The sequence below is a fragment of the Scedosporium apiospermum genome (genome assembly GCF_000732125.1).
Source record: "Scedosporium apiospermum strain IHEM 14462 chromosome Unknown SEQ_SAPIO_0121, whole genome shotgun sequence".
Lineage (NCBI taxonomy): Eukaryota > Fungi > Ascomycota > Sordariomycetes > Microascales > Microascaceae > Scedosporium > Scedosporium apiospermum.
Window position 1 is genome coordinate 1,142,595 of NW_015971822.1, and position 15,596 is coordinate 1,158,190.

Sequence of the window (15,596 nt, forward strand, 5' to 3'; positions counted from 1 at the left end):
GAGAAGGCTGACAACTCCGACCGGATTTTGTGTTAACGGGGATTTGAGGAAGATGAAAGGCTTAGTCATCCATCCAGGGACCTGCCCCGAACGGGTTGTCTTGGCATCTCCAGATACGGAAAGCGGTGGTGGGTTGGGGGATATTCTGCCGCCCCAGATCACCTTGTCGTCCGCACGTCAAGGAACTTCGTGAGCTTAACAATAATGCAGCCTGCATATCAGTACCTATCCAGTGCTGTTGATTAACTTGTCCAAAATTCCCAATGATATGAATACCAACCCAGGATCCATTCACGGCCGCGATACAATTCCCCAGTGATTCAACTGCCTCGATCGGCCAAACTATCGAAGCCGGGATGGTGTTATTAGTCGCTCAGAACTCGAGCCCCCCTCCACAGCGAAGTGCGACCCTCGATTCAGATCCCTATGTCACGCAATGCGCCCCCGACCCCGTCCGGTCGGAGAAGCGGACGCACTCCCCATATCCGGCAGTTTAGCAGAGCAAGCGTGGATCGTGGCTCGACTGACGCGCCTAGATCGCCAGATACTGCCTCGACCCAGTCTACAGCTCGTACCGAGTCCGCTGCCTGTCGCAAGCGAAAGCTCGAACGAAAGTGTACCGTTACCGTGAACGATAGTTACTCGCGCGACGAAGTACTGTTGAACTTGGATCATCTTGGCAGCGACATCAAGCCTGGCACTCTTGTGTCGATATCTGTGCTAAAACCCGAACCGGATAAAACGTCCAATCCCCAAGGCAAGCAAGTGTCCACGGACCATGGACGGGCCAGCAAGTCGTCGCCCGCTCGGGAGGCGGAATGCGACCCCTCCAAGCACCGATATGTATTTTATGCAAAGGACATGTCTAAGGAGCAAAAGACGAGGCATCCTCATATCGAGGTATACGTGGCTAAGCACATCGCCGGCAACTTTGGGATGAAGAGCGGAACTCCCGTTATCCTGGCTCCGGTAAGTCATTATTTTGTATCAGATCTCGCACAATGGGACTGTGTCGCGTTAACTGTTGAAATAGGTCGACGAGAATAACCCAGCAGTCGAGGCATCCCATGTGGAGCTGAGCTTTCGCGATCAATATCTCTCGAGAGCGGACATGTGGCGAATGACTGTTGGGGAGCTCACTGAGCGGACCGTTTATAAAGGAGAATCGATCCTGTTTATGGGAAGCATCAAAGCCCAGGTAACAGCGGTCTTCGTTGACGGTCACAAGGTCCATTCTGCTTTCTTTTCGCGCAACACCCGACCTATCTTCCGGAGCGAGTCGGCTCGATATGTTCTCTTCATCCAGATGTCTCGTGAAATGTGGGATTTTGACTCCGATGGATCCGGCGAGATCATGTTCAACAAGGTCGTCAATGGCTTCCTTCCGGCCGTATTTAAGAAATGGGCCCTTCTCAAAGTCAGACACCTGGTTACCATTGTGCTTTTCGCTCGCGTCGAATACGACACCGGACTCAGTGATGACCTGGTCGTGTCCGCTACTGACGGTGACTATTATACTGGCGTCCAGCCGTCCGGGATGAAGAGACCTTACAAGGACTTTTACCGCGTGGTAGTCAACGAGATGACGAGTATCGAATGGGCCACCATCCTCAAGCAGCTCAAGAAGGAATTTAACGTCTTTCGTCGTGATATAAGTCTACACCACCAGCGACCCGATAGCGCATTCGTGTCTCACACCAAAGACTCGAGCGGCAAAATCATCCCGCCGAGCCACGTCAAGTCCGAGCCGTGTTTGGCAATGTATGGAAACTTTCTTGAGGCGATTAGCCTTGCCTCGTCGCAGTTCGCGAACGATTACATCGACCGGGACCTCGTTAGGACAGGAATCTCTATTGTGGTTATCAGTCCCGGTCCTGGTGTTTTTGAAGTTGACTATGAAGCCTTACGGAGAACTACCGAATCCCTTGTTGGGAACGGCATCGGTATCGACTTGATCTGCGTCCCCAAAATTCCTCTCCATTCGGTGCCACTCTTTAAATACCGCAACCCGCACTATGCGGAAATGGAGAAGGAAAGATGGCCTCATAGTCGAAGTAGTACGCCGAGACAAGGGGGAACACCTATTGCTGGAAGCTATCAATCATTTGGCGGATCATTCTCTCCTTCGAAGGGCTTAGACTTGATCCACCGCTCCGATTATTTTACCACGCACCGCCAAGCTGATGAGTGGTGCTACGCTGTTCCCCAGTGGCTTCATGTGTCTTATTGGACAGGCACGTCTGGCGCATCTGGCGACAGCTTGTCCTACCAAGGCATCGCGCTATCTGTCCTAGATGCTGGTCGCGAAGAAAAGAACAACGAAGACTTCCCTATTCGATGCAGAATGTACGATTTACAGATGCGCAGCGTGCTGGAGACGAATGAGATCGAGACGGTACCCTTAATGTCCGACCCCTTTTTCCCTTCCAATGGAGTCACGGAAGGAGGCGGCACGCAGCGGCCCCGCCAGACTGGGACGGATGAGGTGGCACATATTCCCCTTCAACGCGCTCCTGACACTTTGTTTGATCATGTATACGGGTTCATCAAGTTTGTTCCGGACCGTATGCTCAAACCTGGCGAGAGGTCGATCTGGAAACAGCTCCAAGAGTTTGATAATTCCCGCGCCAAACTCCCATCGTCGCGGCGTGTTATCCACCATCACAGGAACAGTCGCGAGTTAGATGATAGTGCCCGCCGTCAGCTGGTGGAAGACTCGGGCCTTTTCGGCACGTCCCTGCCGGAGAGGAAACCCGCCACATCGAAGTCGAAAGCAGCTAGTCGGAAGTTGTCTGTCAACCTGGGCGAGAAATCCAAGGTCACTACCTCTCTCCTCAGTCCGGCGAAGAGTACGAGTGGTGTTAGCAGCACAACCCCAGTAGTTGCTCCTGCACAACCTCCAACTTCGCCGACGAAATCACAGAAGCTCATGCGACACATCAGTCTTGGCAACCGTGGATTTGGAATAGCCGCGCCAAAGGCGTCCGTAGCTGAGGTGCACATCGAAACTGTCAGTGCGTCTAGCAGTTCGTCACGACCCGAATTGCACTCGTCAGCGTCTTCTCAAACGACTAGTAATCACCCGTCGCTCAGGGGCAGGCCAGCGTCTCCCCGGTCGATCGGCAAGCGGCCCGCGCCGTTCCCGGCACAGGCTTTCTTGGGGGCTCCCATGGAGTCGACAGTCGGTGCAATGCCATCGACGCCAAGCATCCCCATCATCAAAAAGACGAGCCATACTGCTGGCCCGCTAGAACCTGCCACCCAGCAGAAGCCGGACTGGGCGACGACGTCTCCTCTTGCACGTAAGAGCCGGAGAAATGAAGATCGTGATGCCAAGTTCTCTAGCGTTCTCAGAGCTGAGGATGCACAAAAAGTGTACAACAGCAAACTCAGAGCTGGTGCATTGCCCGACTTCCCACCTACCTTATCTCCTGCATCCGCCATCTTGCCGTGGCTGACCGTCCTCAACCCATCTAACCCGGACACGCACAAAGTCGATGATACAATGCTCTACAGCCGATGGCAGCACGTCTTTCCCCGAACTTCCAAAATGAAGATGATGAAGTGGAAGGCGCTGTGCTGCCCGGCTGCCGTTCCCTTGACTACGGAGTACTTCCCCACGAAAGCTCAATTCGAAAAGGACTACGAGTGCAAGCCGTACAATATAGCCCAGAATGAGGATGATGATCTAGTTGATGAACCCAAGAGTCGAGAAGACTTCTTGAGGGAGTTGGTTAGTTTGCGGCTTGCACAGGGTTTTCAGGTGATTGTCGGTCCAGCCGTCGCCAAGGCATTCGGTCAGAAACTCCTCAAGGTTGCCGACATATTCACCCGCGATCAGAAGTTGGAAGATGGCGCCAGCGTCTTCATGTCTGTTGGCAATACCATACATCAGCTCTCGTGCGTGAACGGTTCGGAGGTGGAGGTCAATATATACTCAAGGAAACCGCCCGCTACGGTGGCCCATTCGGCTGCTTCCCCGGCCATGTACAAACCGGCAATTCGGACTATCTTGGACACGGTCTACCGGACCCGGGAGCTAGACCTTGCCACCCCCCGGCCGGAGAGGGACTGGAACTACATCGACTCGTATCTGGCGGGTCATACGGACGAAATGACGGAGAATTTAAGGTTTTGGAGAGCAAGGTTCGTCCTCATCCCTGTTGAGCTTCGAGCGTCGTTGCTGCCGAGGATCCACGAAGAGGACAGCCCAGAAGAGATTCGCCTCGAGGGCATCAGGCGCCTCGCTCAGTTTTGGCAGAAGCACCGATACGTGGCGCCTTCCGAGAGACGGTATCAGTCGATGGCTCCGCGCAGGCGTAGGGATCCCAACCCGCTGGATATCGTGTTTAAGACAGAAGATCCATCTGTGGTTATTGCCGCGGAGCTCGAGACTCTCCCTCTCATTGAAGGCCTGGAGGGTGTTCCCCGAAGAGGCCAACTTCTCTCGCAAAGGGAGCGTTTCCGCAGGTCTAGCCTCAATATATCAGCGCTCGCGGAGGCAATGCAGCAGCCAGTTGAAAGCGGTGGCGTGAGGATGCAAAATCGAAGGTGGCATTTGCGTCTCCATAATAATTGTTTCATCGGATCGGATATGACTACTTGGCTCCTTGACAACTTTGAAGATCTCGAAAGCCGAGAAGAGGCCGAAGCCCTGGGTAAGATGCTCATGGTGTCCGATGAAGAGAGCTCAAAAGCGAAAGACAAGGAGAAGGATAGTAGTAGTAGTAAAGAAAGGAAGGAAAAGAGCTCCGGGCTATTTGTCCACGTCGAAAAGCGCCATGACTTCCGCGATGGTCAGTACTTTTACCAGATTTCCGAGGAGTACGCCAAGGCCCCGGCGATATCATCGAGCTGGTTCAACACGAAGAGAAGAGATTACACTGCGCCGTCTACGCCTGCCATAGAAACACCGATACGGGACTCGCCTCGGGTGACGAGGACCACAGCGATGCATGACGAGCCTCAATCTTTGCCGGCATCCGCCGCATCGACCCCGCTGATGACACCCATAGCTGGCGGGAAGCAGAGGGATAAGCCCCGGGTGATGCTGAGCAAAGTCATGAAGTACGATGTTGATCGCTGGAAGCGTTCGTACAGACCGGAAAGGATCAATCTACATTACGACCGACTCCACAACCCTGATGCCTGCTACCACATCAGGATCGAATGGATGAACGTCACGGCCAAGCTCATCGAGGACGCTGTCGAGAGCTGGGCCCGAGAGGCCGCCGCCTTCGGACTGCGCCTCGTCGAGGTGCCCATCAAGGAGGCATGCACCATCATGAACATCAACCCGTTCAAGAGGCCGTACCTCGTCAAGCTCGGGGTGCCTCCTCCGGCGCATTGCCCCGACGAGTACCAGGATCCCGCGGCGCACCCGTCCCAGGCGATCACCTGCAAGTTCTACTACCAGAAGGCCATCCTGCGCAAGTTCGACTTTGTGCTGGACTACGAATCTGCGTCTAATTTCCCGAGCAATGTGGACGTGAGGTACTCATGGGGATACCCAGACTTCAAGTACTGTCAGTACATCCACCGCTCGGGCGTGCTGCTCGCCGAGATCACAAGCGAGGGAGACTTCCTCCTCATGAACAATAGCCTGTGCAACAACCGCGGCATCTACAACCGCGAAAAGGACATGAAGGACGCACCCACCAGCACTGCTACAAACAACAGCAACGGCGGCGGCGGTGGCGGTAGCGCCAACAGGATGATGTCCTCCATCGGGAGCTACATTCCCGAACCCATCGCCCCACCTGCCAGCCCCCTCCTCAAAGCAGCCGCTACCTCCCACGTAAACTCACCACTGATCCGCCCTACGCCCGCAGGAGCGGACATGGGCGCCGGCGCCACGGCATCCATCACCAAATCCGCCGACCCGGAGGCCATCAAGGACGAGCTCGACCACTTCTGCCGCGACGCGACTCGCCTCGAGGCGTTTTACAAGGAAACTCTCGAAAAGGGCCCGCAAACGGCCCAGACGCCTCGCATTATCGGCCCCATCACCGCCAACCCTACTTCTGCTGGTAGTCATAACGCTCCGGCGGTGTTTGGCCCCGGGGGCTGGTTGGAGGTCGTGCCTGAGGCGAATATTCCTACGTTGGGGTTGCCGCCGGGCGTGTTGAGGGAGGTGAGTCCAAGTAGGACTGGGGCGGGACCACCGCCGGTTGGGTTGGGGCTTGCGGCGCTTAGGAGGAAGAGTGTGCAGGATGGAATTGGGCTTGGTGGATGGACTGGGTGAGTCGTTTGAAGTGTATGAAGTATGGGATTTGATGTGGGAAAGTGTTTTTATAACGTACATGTGCTTAGTGATGAATGTTGGCGGATCTTGTAGCGTAATTCTTTAATGATCGATACACTGTTAATATCTGAAGCAAAGGAGACTTGAGATCTCCTGATTAATATCGTCTATGTGGTGTGGAAAGCGTATTCCAAGACGAAATCCGCCTCACCATTACGCCAAAAAAAAGAGCACCAGAGGAACACAGAATTGCTGGCAAAAGCCATCGTCGCGGTCTATTGAAACCTCGAGGTCTTCATGGTATTCGTCTAAAAATACAATAATAATATAGCAAGCAGATCAAGCGCGACAAACCTCAACCGCTCCCCTCCTTCCAGGTTCCTAGTTTTTAAAACGCAGAAAGAAATCATCCCCTTCTTCTCTAAAGGGAAGAGCTCAAAAACACCCATATCTCCCACCTTCCATGGGGAAAGAAATGAAGCAAATGCCACCAATGTACCCCTTGAACCGTCCCCAAAACGCCAGACATATAGGAACTGAAATGCCGAGCTCAAAGAACGAAGATCTAGCTCTCACCCCAAAGGCAGTGAAACAGAAGGAAAGAAAAAGAAGAGGTACGGTCCAGCAAAGCTGAAAAATCATAATGAGCAACCGAAATCAAATAAGCCCCGTGAGACCAAAATGTCTCTTTCTGTCCTAGATCCGCACCAGACACCATCTCACCCAAGTAAAGGACGACCCGATATAAAGAAGACAGTTCCCCAGACCCAAAGTCTAAAACCAGCTTTGGTCCGCATCGCCAGCCGCATCAGTATCCATACTCTGCTTCCGCGGCCGACCTCTTGGCCGCGGCCGCGATGTCGAACGGGCGCGCTTCTTCCTCCCACCAGGCGTTCCAGTACCCTTACGCTTACGACCCCTTTCGGGGGGTGCGCCTTCATCCTCCTCTTCACTGGGCGTCCCAGCCATATCCCCATCCATATCGTCATCTTCGTCGGCAACCTTGAATTCGTGGTCGACATTAAGGAGATCGACGAAAGCGCGGCATTTTTCTATCATTTTCTCCTGCGAATCAAGCCCAGTCATGTGGGAGGCGACCTCTTCCCAGAATTTATCACCGGTAATGCCTTGGACCTTGACTGGAGACTTGGCCATGTCCTTTGCCGCAGCTTTCGCCCTGGGATCGCGCCGTTGCGTGCCTAGACCGTATAGACGCCGCAGGTATGTCCGGGCCTCCCACAGTGCTAGCAATATTATGGCTCCGGAAGTGAGTTGACGGAATTTCCTCTGATCGATGTTGAGCTTAGGAAGGGCTGGCTTTAGCGGCGCACAATCCATTTGGTCACCTACTCCGGGCTGTTGATTAGCTCGTGGAGGTGGTGGCTGATCTACATCCATGCGAACATTGAAGACCTCAGTCTCTATAATGTGCGCGATGGATGTCCCTGTACCTGTAACAGTCTTCTCCATGGCCGTCACGGTAGTCAGTACTTCGCCGATGGTCATGTACTCAAAAAATGCCAAGTTCTCAATGATGAACCTGCTGAACGCCACGTGGTACGGGGGGTTCTGCCGGACATCCAACTTCGTCGCGTCAAAGTCCACCTGCTGGCACAGCTTTTCCAGGAACTTCTGCCGGTTCCTCGACTTGCTAATCTTCAGAATTTCCGTCAACAGGTGAAGCTTCGATTGGAAGGGATTAGTCGTTGCCCCGCGCAGGTCCTTCACGATATCCCGTTGGTAGGCAAACGCAGACTGGACGGCCTTGGCGTACTCCCTTTCAAGAACAGTTTCATGCTTCTCGTGTAGAGATTTGTATTCTTGGTAGGCGAGCTCGGATATCTTGGGGTTAGATGATGTTTGTAGAGTAATGAGCGTAACACCGGTTTCTTTTGGATGAACGAGGCCCTGTCTGTTGATGCTGCCAAGAACCTCCACGGCGAGGAAAGCATGGTCATCTTGGGTCGCGAGTGAGATGCGCGTGAGTTCCTTGAGGAAACGCTGTGTAGTGGCACTCGCGACATCATCATAGTTTGTGCCGCCCATAACTGTGAGTTCGCGTTTCTTTTCACCTTCCGAATTACCAGCGGCCGCAGCTGCTGTTGCAGCTTCGGACCGCCTCTCCTCGTTGAGGAGGAATTCCTTGAACGACGAAAGAATCATATCCTCCAATGCAGGAATCTTTTCGTCGAACACCTGCTGGAATGTCGTGTAGACGTTCGGCGATACGTACGTGCGCGGCCAAGCTTGGCAAATTAGGCCCACCGCATCAAGGGCAGCTTTCCGAGCATCCTCCGGACGATCTGGAGTTGCAAAAGGAAGTAGGCAATCCACCATCAAGCCGGGCACGCTCTTCCCTTTCCATTTGGGAAACCTCTCCTTAAAGACGTCGGCTTGGCTATCAAGATCGCAGTGCTTGCCAATCATCCCGACAATGATCGAGTAACGCTGGAATACTTTAATATTCTGCGCGCTAAGCGGTACCTGACGAAGTTTTTGGATGCCCACGAGACTAGAGAGTGAGAGCCGCGCCAGGGGTGTGATAGTATTGAGGACGCCGCAGACAATCCACACACACGCTACAACATCATCCAGGAGGACTTTGCTGATCTTGGCAATGCTTGCAAGGAGCTGCGTTCGTACCTCCATGAAAAATTGTGTGTGGACAGCAGGAAGTTGAGGCAGGACACGCCGATAGATAACAACAGCCGCCCGGAATACATGAAGGTCTTCCATGGTAGTGAAGTTAGAGAGGTGAGGCTTCAGGAGCTTAATTTGCTCAAAGGTGAACAGCTTGGGCTCCGCCTTAGCGAAAGTCATGAGAACTTGGAGGGCGTCCCGACCCGAAGGAACCGCAGGGTCGTCAGAGTCGAGTGAGTTGATAAGCTCGAACATTGTAGCCACGAGTTTCGTGCATACCGCAAAGGGTCCTTCAGCCGGCTTGGTTTGTGGCCCTAGTACAGATTGGAGAACCTTGTCAAGAACTGCCGATGCGTGTCCCGCCTTACTCACTTGAATCATGAGGTTCACATGGTCGGTTAGGGAGGCCTGGAAGGCTGGTGTGTCCTCGGAATGATAGTAAAACGGCGCAAACCAAATCTCCTCGATCATTTGACGAGCAAGGTCCCTGACACTCTCATCCGGATCTTGCACTCGTAGCAGCAAGCCGCTCGCGATTGCCACCCGGATAGCTCTGTTCTTGTTTCGTAAATAAATATCTCGCGCAAGCTTCATGGCCCTCTTCCGAACCCCAATACCGGCATCCATAAACCGGTCGACAACGCGATCTGTTAGCTGTTCCTCAAGGTGTGGTCGCATTGACATGCATTTGCCGATCAGACCCAAGGCCGAGTCTCGGACCTGCGGCGAAGAATCGCTCGCACATTGGAGAATAAGATGAATGACGACGGAGTCACCATCCAGAATCGCAGGATCGGTTTCCAAGACTTGATTGACGCTCTTTAAACTCTTGCTTCGAACCGTGGCCTGGTCGCTGGCCATTGCGCCAAGAACAATGTTCAAGATGGCGTTAAACGATTCGCAAAGTTGGGATCGGAGAAGAACAACGGCATACGCGAGCCTGGAATGAGTCGCCGATACCGTCTTGAAGGTGTATTCCTTGGACATCCACTGTCGATCGTCAAGCATCATCCGAAGTCGATAAGCAAGCCGTCCAAATTCCCTATCTCGCTCCTCATCATCGCCTTCCAGGGAATTGTACCCGGCGCAGATTTTATTTGCCCAATCGCAAGTTACCAAAGATATAGCGCTCTGGAGATGGTGATCATTGGCGCATTTTTCTTCTAGATGCTCGAGAGCTACGCGGTAAGGGCCGGACCAGGAAACCGCATATTCAACACGAGCCCGTTGTTCTAGAGCAGTCATAGCGAGCTCCGAGAGGAAGCGTCCAAGATCATCCGAGTCGCCGCCATCTAGCGTACTCGCAGCCTTGCGGACAGTCGACCGTAATCTGGAGATTGCGGCGCCCATAGTGCCTAAAACATCCAGAGCCATGTTTTTGGCCGGAGCTGCGGTCTTTTCACCCTCCGAGAGCTGGACCATTCGAACCATCATGAAGCGAAGTAATAGCTCCGCTCCAGGCCAGTCCGGGGAGTCAAGACATGTGGTGAAGTCCTCAACGAAGAGGTCAAGCAAGTTCCGGTAGGGTGTGTCGCCAGACTTGGTCGATTTGAGGGCCCGATTAACGATGAAGCCAACCACATAGCCGGCATTCCTCTTCGAGGTTTCAACCAACGGTGTCACCGCATCCTGGAGTTCTTTTACCGCAGTATCGAACTGCTCGCAACCGTCCTCTTCACTCTTGACAGTGTACATTATTCGGCCACCCGATGCCGACTTCTTTGGTGTGTCACTGTCCTCTCCGTCCTCGTCCATATCCTGGAGCGCACTCCGCCTTCGCTCTTTAGCCTCGTCTACTTTACCAGCACTGGACTGAACTAGCCTCATAATCAAGGCTGAAACAGGCTGGATGCTACCACCGTCAGCAAGCTTGAAGTGCCGCGCGCTTTGCTTCCCGACAGGGAGCTTTTCAAGAGACGTCAAGATCTCGTCGAAAATTCCTTGGCGCTGGCCTGGGTTCATCAAGAAAATCTGGCAGAGCACATCCATAGCCACAAGCCGAAGCCCGTCGAACCGCTGTACACCAATAACCGAGTCCTTCTCGTAGTGGGCATTTTCGACAAATATCAAGCGAGTCGCTAAAAATTCTAATGTGTTGATGACCGACTCGGAGAGCTCAATATTCGTGACCAGAGTAGCCAACAAAGAAAAGAGCCGCTGGCTGTTGGTGAATATGGGCGCGATTGCTTTTTTATGAGGGAGCAGCAGCTTGAATAAAACCCCAGGCGGACCGGAATTCCGAAGCTCAACCATGGGAACGACGATACCATCCATGATACGCTTAAAGAGATCAATGCATTGCTGAATTGTCTCTTCCGAGTAAAGTCGCTTATCTTCCCTTCCGCCAGACATGATCCGGAGGGCAGTCCGCGCCGCCTTCAGTGCAGTCTCGATATCAGGAATGCGTTGTACCCATGACGCGATTTCCGGTTCACCCCACGTGTCGTCAATCTTGAGCTCTAGTGCGTCCACATCTTTGATGCTACCCTCACTGAGCTTTTGGTACCGCACCAAGTCCTCGATGGGCACCTGGTCGTATACACCAAGGCCAATTACTTTCTGGATAGCGGCCTGGGCCTTTTGATGTATGTATGCGGTGAGAGTAGGCTCATTAGATTCGTTGAGAACAACCAAATGACCGACACCGACGTCACCAGAAATTGCCGAGCCAACGGCGCCGAAAACCTCGCGTGTGATCTTCATCAGGTCCTGTAATGCAGCGTCCGCACGTTGTCTCTGGTCCAGACTGGCCCCAATAAGGCCTTCGCCGTCTAACCCATCATCCCGCTTTCGCTTCTTGGTAGACAGATGGGTCGGAGCATCTGGAGAGTCGGGAACCTCAATATATTCATCTTTGTCGAGGATAGGGGCGCCGAGCTCTACCGTAATACTGGGCTTCTCAACCGTGGCTGAAACGGGGCTTTGGCTTGGGGCCATAGGCATCGGTGTAGGTGGGGGTTTAATAGGCGTGATGGGAGGAGGGGGAGGGTGAATCTGCAGGTCCGACGGGTTGACAGTCGAGGTATCGGGAACGTGAGAGATTGTCGGTTCTGGCTGCGTTTGCGGTTGAGGAGTTGCCTGCAGTTTAGCAGGGTCGATGGAGGTCGGTTGTTGCTCCAGCTGGGAAGGAGCACCCAGGTCGTCAATTTCAATGTAATCATTGATATTGATTGGCTTCTTCAGAGGTATAGCAACTTCTATTTTGGCCCGATTTTGGTTGAAGGATTGAGCATTCGCAGCTTTGTTTGGCGTGATTGTGGGTGTTGCAGTCGGGGTCTCCACCTTGACCTTGGACTTGGAGGAGCTTGCCTTCCTACTTGACGATTGTGGCCGGCCATTCATAACGGAAGGACTGGCGTCTTGTCTGGCATATGTGAAGTGGTTCGATACACGGTCGAAGATGGCTCTGGCTAGTGGAGATAAACCCTCGGCTGCATTGCGCTCCGCGCCGATGACGCCAGGCACTCGTGGGATCGGCTTGAACTTGCTAATTCAAGAATTAGAAATTAATTGCAGAGCCATCATCGCACCTTCCCTATCGACTTACTAATCTGTTCTTTCTTTGGGTTTTATCTCGTGCAGCAGAACATCGGCGACCTGCTTGATGTGTTTCTTGTTTGACGACTGCGCATTTCCGCTTCGATTCACATTGTCGAATTCGTCGCGTGTGAAGAGGTCGGTTAGCCCAGCACCGAGCGAGCCGGAGCCGATTATAGGGTCGGGTATAAGATCTACAAAAGTGAGTACGCGATGAACCAGTAATGTCTTACGCATGCGACAGGCGAGAGGACAAACCTGGTGTGAAGGGTAGGATAGAGGTCTGCGGAGAATATGGGAGAGCTTCTTGAAGCGTAAATGGTCGCGTCAGCTGGTTCCTCGAATCATGGCCCCCTGGGCCACCAGAGAGGCCATTTTTCTGCCCCGAATAGGCATTCGCCATCTTCAAGCGACCAGCTCACGCCTTCGAGCGGTCTCGAAAAGACTCGGGAGGATCGTTCGTCGAGTCGAGATGCTTAGCACATTGGAGAGTATTTCGGGTCGCACGTCGAGGTCATGGTAGGTCGAATGAGAGACTCTGGTCGGATGAGATATTCAACTTGTATTCGATAGGAATACCAACGCCGAAGGAAGGAGGAGATGGCGTTGTATCGATAGAAGCTCGAAGGGATGCAGTGAATCGAGAGCCCTGTCGTCGGCCAGGATGGTCGTGGTAGGCATAAGTGGGACTGTGCGTTACCACCAACGCCTTGCGACAGCTTATCGGTTTAGCCGCAGTTACTCCGTTATCGGGTCCATTGTCGTGGGAATTTTTTTTTTCACCTCTCCAGATAAATTATGCAGCAAGAACCGATTTAGACTATTTTCAGACAGGCGGAAAATATTATATCTTCGTGGAAGATTACAAACATCACTTTCTGGTTTGCGACGGCTACTTTTTTTTTCTGACAATTTCCCATTAAATATTCCAATATGTCGGCAATCGGAGGTATTGTCTTTTGCGTGGGTTGCGGCAATCTGCTTCCCGAATCCATGGGTAGTAAGAAGAACATCTTGAAATGTGAATGCTGCGGACTAGAGTCCAAAGGTAAATCTACATGCTTGCTACCAGAACCAGACACGAGTAGATTCCTCTAACATGCCATGGGCGACAGATATTGCACAGATAAAGACCGAATCGTCGACCACGCCGAACGATTTCCCTTCACAACTTCGACAGAAGCTGCACACCTCGATTCAGGCCGTCGAGAGGCATAAAGTTGATACTATGGCGAAGACGGAGGAGAAATGCCCGAAGTGTGGTGCCCGCGAGGTCCGATACACAACACTACAGCTCCGAAGTGCCGACGAGGGAAGCACGGTTCTCTTCTTCTGCGACTGTGGACACAAGTACGCGCATACGTTTTTCGGCAAAGATGGAATAACTTTTGTTGAGGCTAACGAAAACCCGCAGGTGGAACCAAGACAACTAATCTCCCAGTTGTTGATTCGAATATATCGCTCCGTAACGCAAAAACATACAATCGCCCACACTTACACTTACACCCGTCATGCGGAAGCCGGCGTCGTCTCTGGTATCAAAGCGTACTCCACAGTGTTGCTCCTCTCATATTCCGCCATATCCAGCGCAACGATGACACTCTCACGCACAACCCTCTCGGGATCATCAAGGAATTTCTTCAGAGTGTCCTCAACACCCTCCTCATCGCCGAGACTCCCGAGAGCTTCGGCAGCTTCGTGTCGAACCATACTTGCTTCGTTGGGATTGCTCAAGGCATCTGTGAGCGCAGGGATAGATGCAGGGTGAGATAGCTGGCCGAATACAAATGCGATCTCATGTCTGAAGAGCGCAGAAGTATCCTTAAAACCCTCGGCGAGGGCCTTGACGGCAGGAACGGCGGTGGGAAGGGAGGGAGGGGATGCTAGGTCCCTCAGAGCGAACATGGCGCGATACCGGAGGAACAGAGGCTTAGACGTATCCATGAGGGTCTTCCCAAGTTGTTCGACAGACTCTTCGGTTTCGGGTAGCGGCGGGGCGGGGTCGACGGAAGCAAAGTCACTGCAACCGTATTTTCCCGGGTCAGCTTTCTGTCGCGTAAGAGGGCAGGGGAGAAAATAGAGAAGCAATAGAGAAGGGAGAAAAGAAAAAAAACTGGGAATATAACTCGTAGAGTTGCAAAGCCTCCATATACTAACCTCTGCTTCAACTTCTCGGCCTTGCGCTCCGCCGAGTTCTCCCACTCAATCCTGTCAATAGCGATCTCACAAGTCTCCTTTACGGCGACGGATTCCCCTTCGCGATCTCTGAACCTTCTCAGAAGATCAAGGCTCTCTTGGTCTCCCAAAGCGCCAAGCGCCTCGGCCGCCTCATGACGAACCATAGGATCCTCCTGGAGGTCCTCGAGGGTTTCCCGGAGGCTCGTCGCCGCGGCAAGGTTCCCCGTCTGTCCGAGGCAGTATGCTAGCTCATGCTTGAGAAGCGCGGAAGGCGAGGAGAGAGCGGCGGCGATGGCATCGATGGCTTCGAGAGCCTTGGGGCCTTCGGAGTGCTTCGCGAGATGCTTGAGGGAGAAGAGGGCTCGAAATCGGACGGGGAGGTGGGTGTCCTCGGAGCAGAGGGATTCTCGCAGGCTCGCGATCGTGATATCGGAGGAAGGCGACATTGTTTTTGTGCTTTATCAGGACGCTTGAGAGTTCAACTGGATCCGATTGTGCGTTAGTCCGTTGCTGTTTTGAGAGTTCAGGACCCTGGCTGGTGTGGTACCTTTAGGACTGAGTGCATGGTGGGGAAGGAATTTTTTATGGTGGGGTCGCTCTTATCAATCTTATCGGGCGATTTTGGTTTTTGCTGGTGGAAGCGCCAGGAACGAAGATGAGGGCCAATTCGGCTTCAAAATTCCAACCAAATTCCCCAGCAAAGCTGTTGGAGATTTTAACCTATGAAGTGAATAAAAGTCGTGGAATCATTGTTTTCCCGAGCTGCGAAATGTCAACGCAAGATTATATCCCATCCCACCCTTTGGTTCTCGTGACCGATGTCGGCATGACGGGGCTTCCATGTGCTCAGTTGCATCATCTGAAGCTTGGCCCGCGCTTCATACTCTCACCGTGAGACCGCAATAGTAGGGAGATTAATATGCATGCGCAGGTAAGACGTGTAAAAAAATATTGACGTTTAGTGACGGCGCCAAATGAGAAAATAGCTTTGCATATT

General features: G+C 53.0%; 4 protein-coding genes across 4 annotated transcripts; 2 read left to right on the forward strand and 2 right to left on the reverse strand.

Annotated features, from left to right (window-relative positions):
• Window positions 1–426: 426 nt before the first annotated feature.
• On the forward strand, window positions 427–6,636 carry SAPIO_CDS8379 (Vacuolar membrane-associated protein iml-1; the record flags this gene model as incomplete). Its single annotated transcript, XM_016790026.1, has 3 exons — window positions 427–969; window positions 1,034–6,240; window positions 6,576–6,636. 3 exons carry the CDS (start codon window positions 427–429, stop codon window positions 6,634–6,636), a joined length of 5,811 nt encoding a protein of 1,936 aa, XP_016640289.1.
• Window positions 6,637–7,018: 382 nt separating this feature from the next.
• SAPIO_CDS8380 (AT hook domain-containing protein) lies at window positions 7,019–12,824 on the reverse strand (the record flags this gene model as incomplete). The annotated part of the gene is made up of 3 exons (XM_016790027.1): window positions 7,019–12,371; window positions 12,432–12,615; window positions 12,680–12,824. 3 exons carry the CDS (start codon window positions 12,822–12,824, stop codon window positions 7,019–7,021), a joined length of 5,682 nt encoding a protein of 1,893 aa, XP_016640290.1.
• Window positions 12,825–13,354: 530 nt separating this feature from the next.
• On the forward strand, window positions 13,355–13,854 carry SAPIO_CDS8381 (uncharacterized protein; the record flags this gene model as incomplete). The annotated part of the gene is made up of 3 exons (XM_016790028.1): window positions 13,355–13,469; window positions 13,537–13,771; window positions 13,836–13,854. 3 exons carry the CDS (start codon window positions 13,355–13,357, stop codon window positions 13,852–13,854), a joined length of 369 nt encoding a protein of 122 aa, XP_016640291.1.
• Window positions 13,855–13,930: 76 nt separating this feature from the next.
• SAPIO_CDS8382 (Deoxyhypusine hydroxylase) lies at window positions 13,931–15,045 on the reverse strand (the record flags this gene model as incomplete). Its single annotated transcript, XM_016790029.1, has 2 exons — window positions 13,931–14,441; window positions 14,579–15,045. 2 exons carry the CDS (start codon window positions 15,043–15,045, stop codon window positions 13,931–13,933), a joined length of 978 nt encoding a protein of 325 aa, XP_016640292.1.
• Window positions 15,046–15,596: the final 551 nt, after the last annotated feature.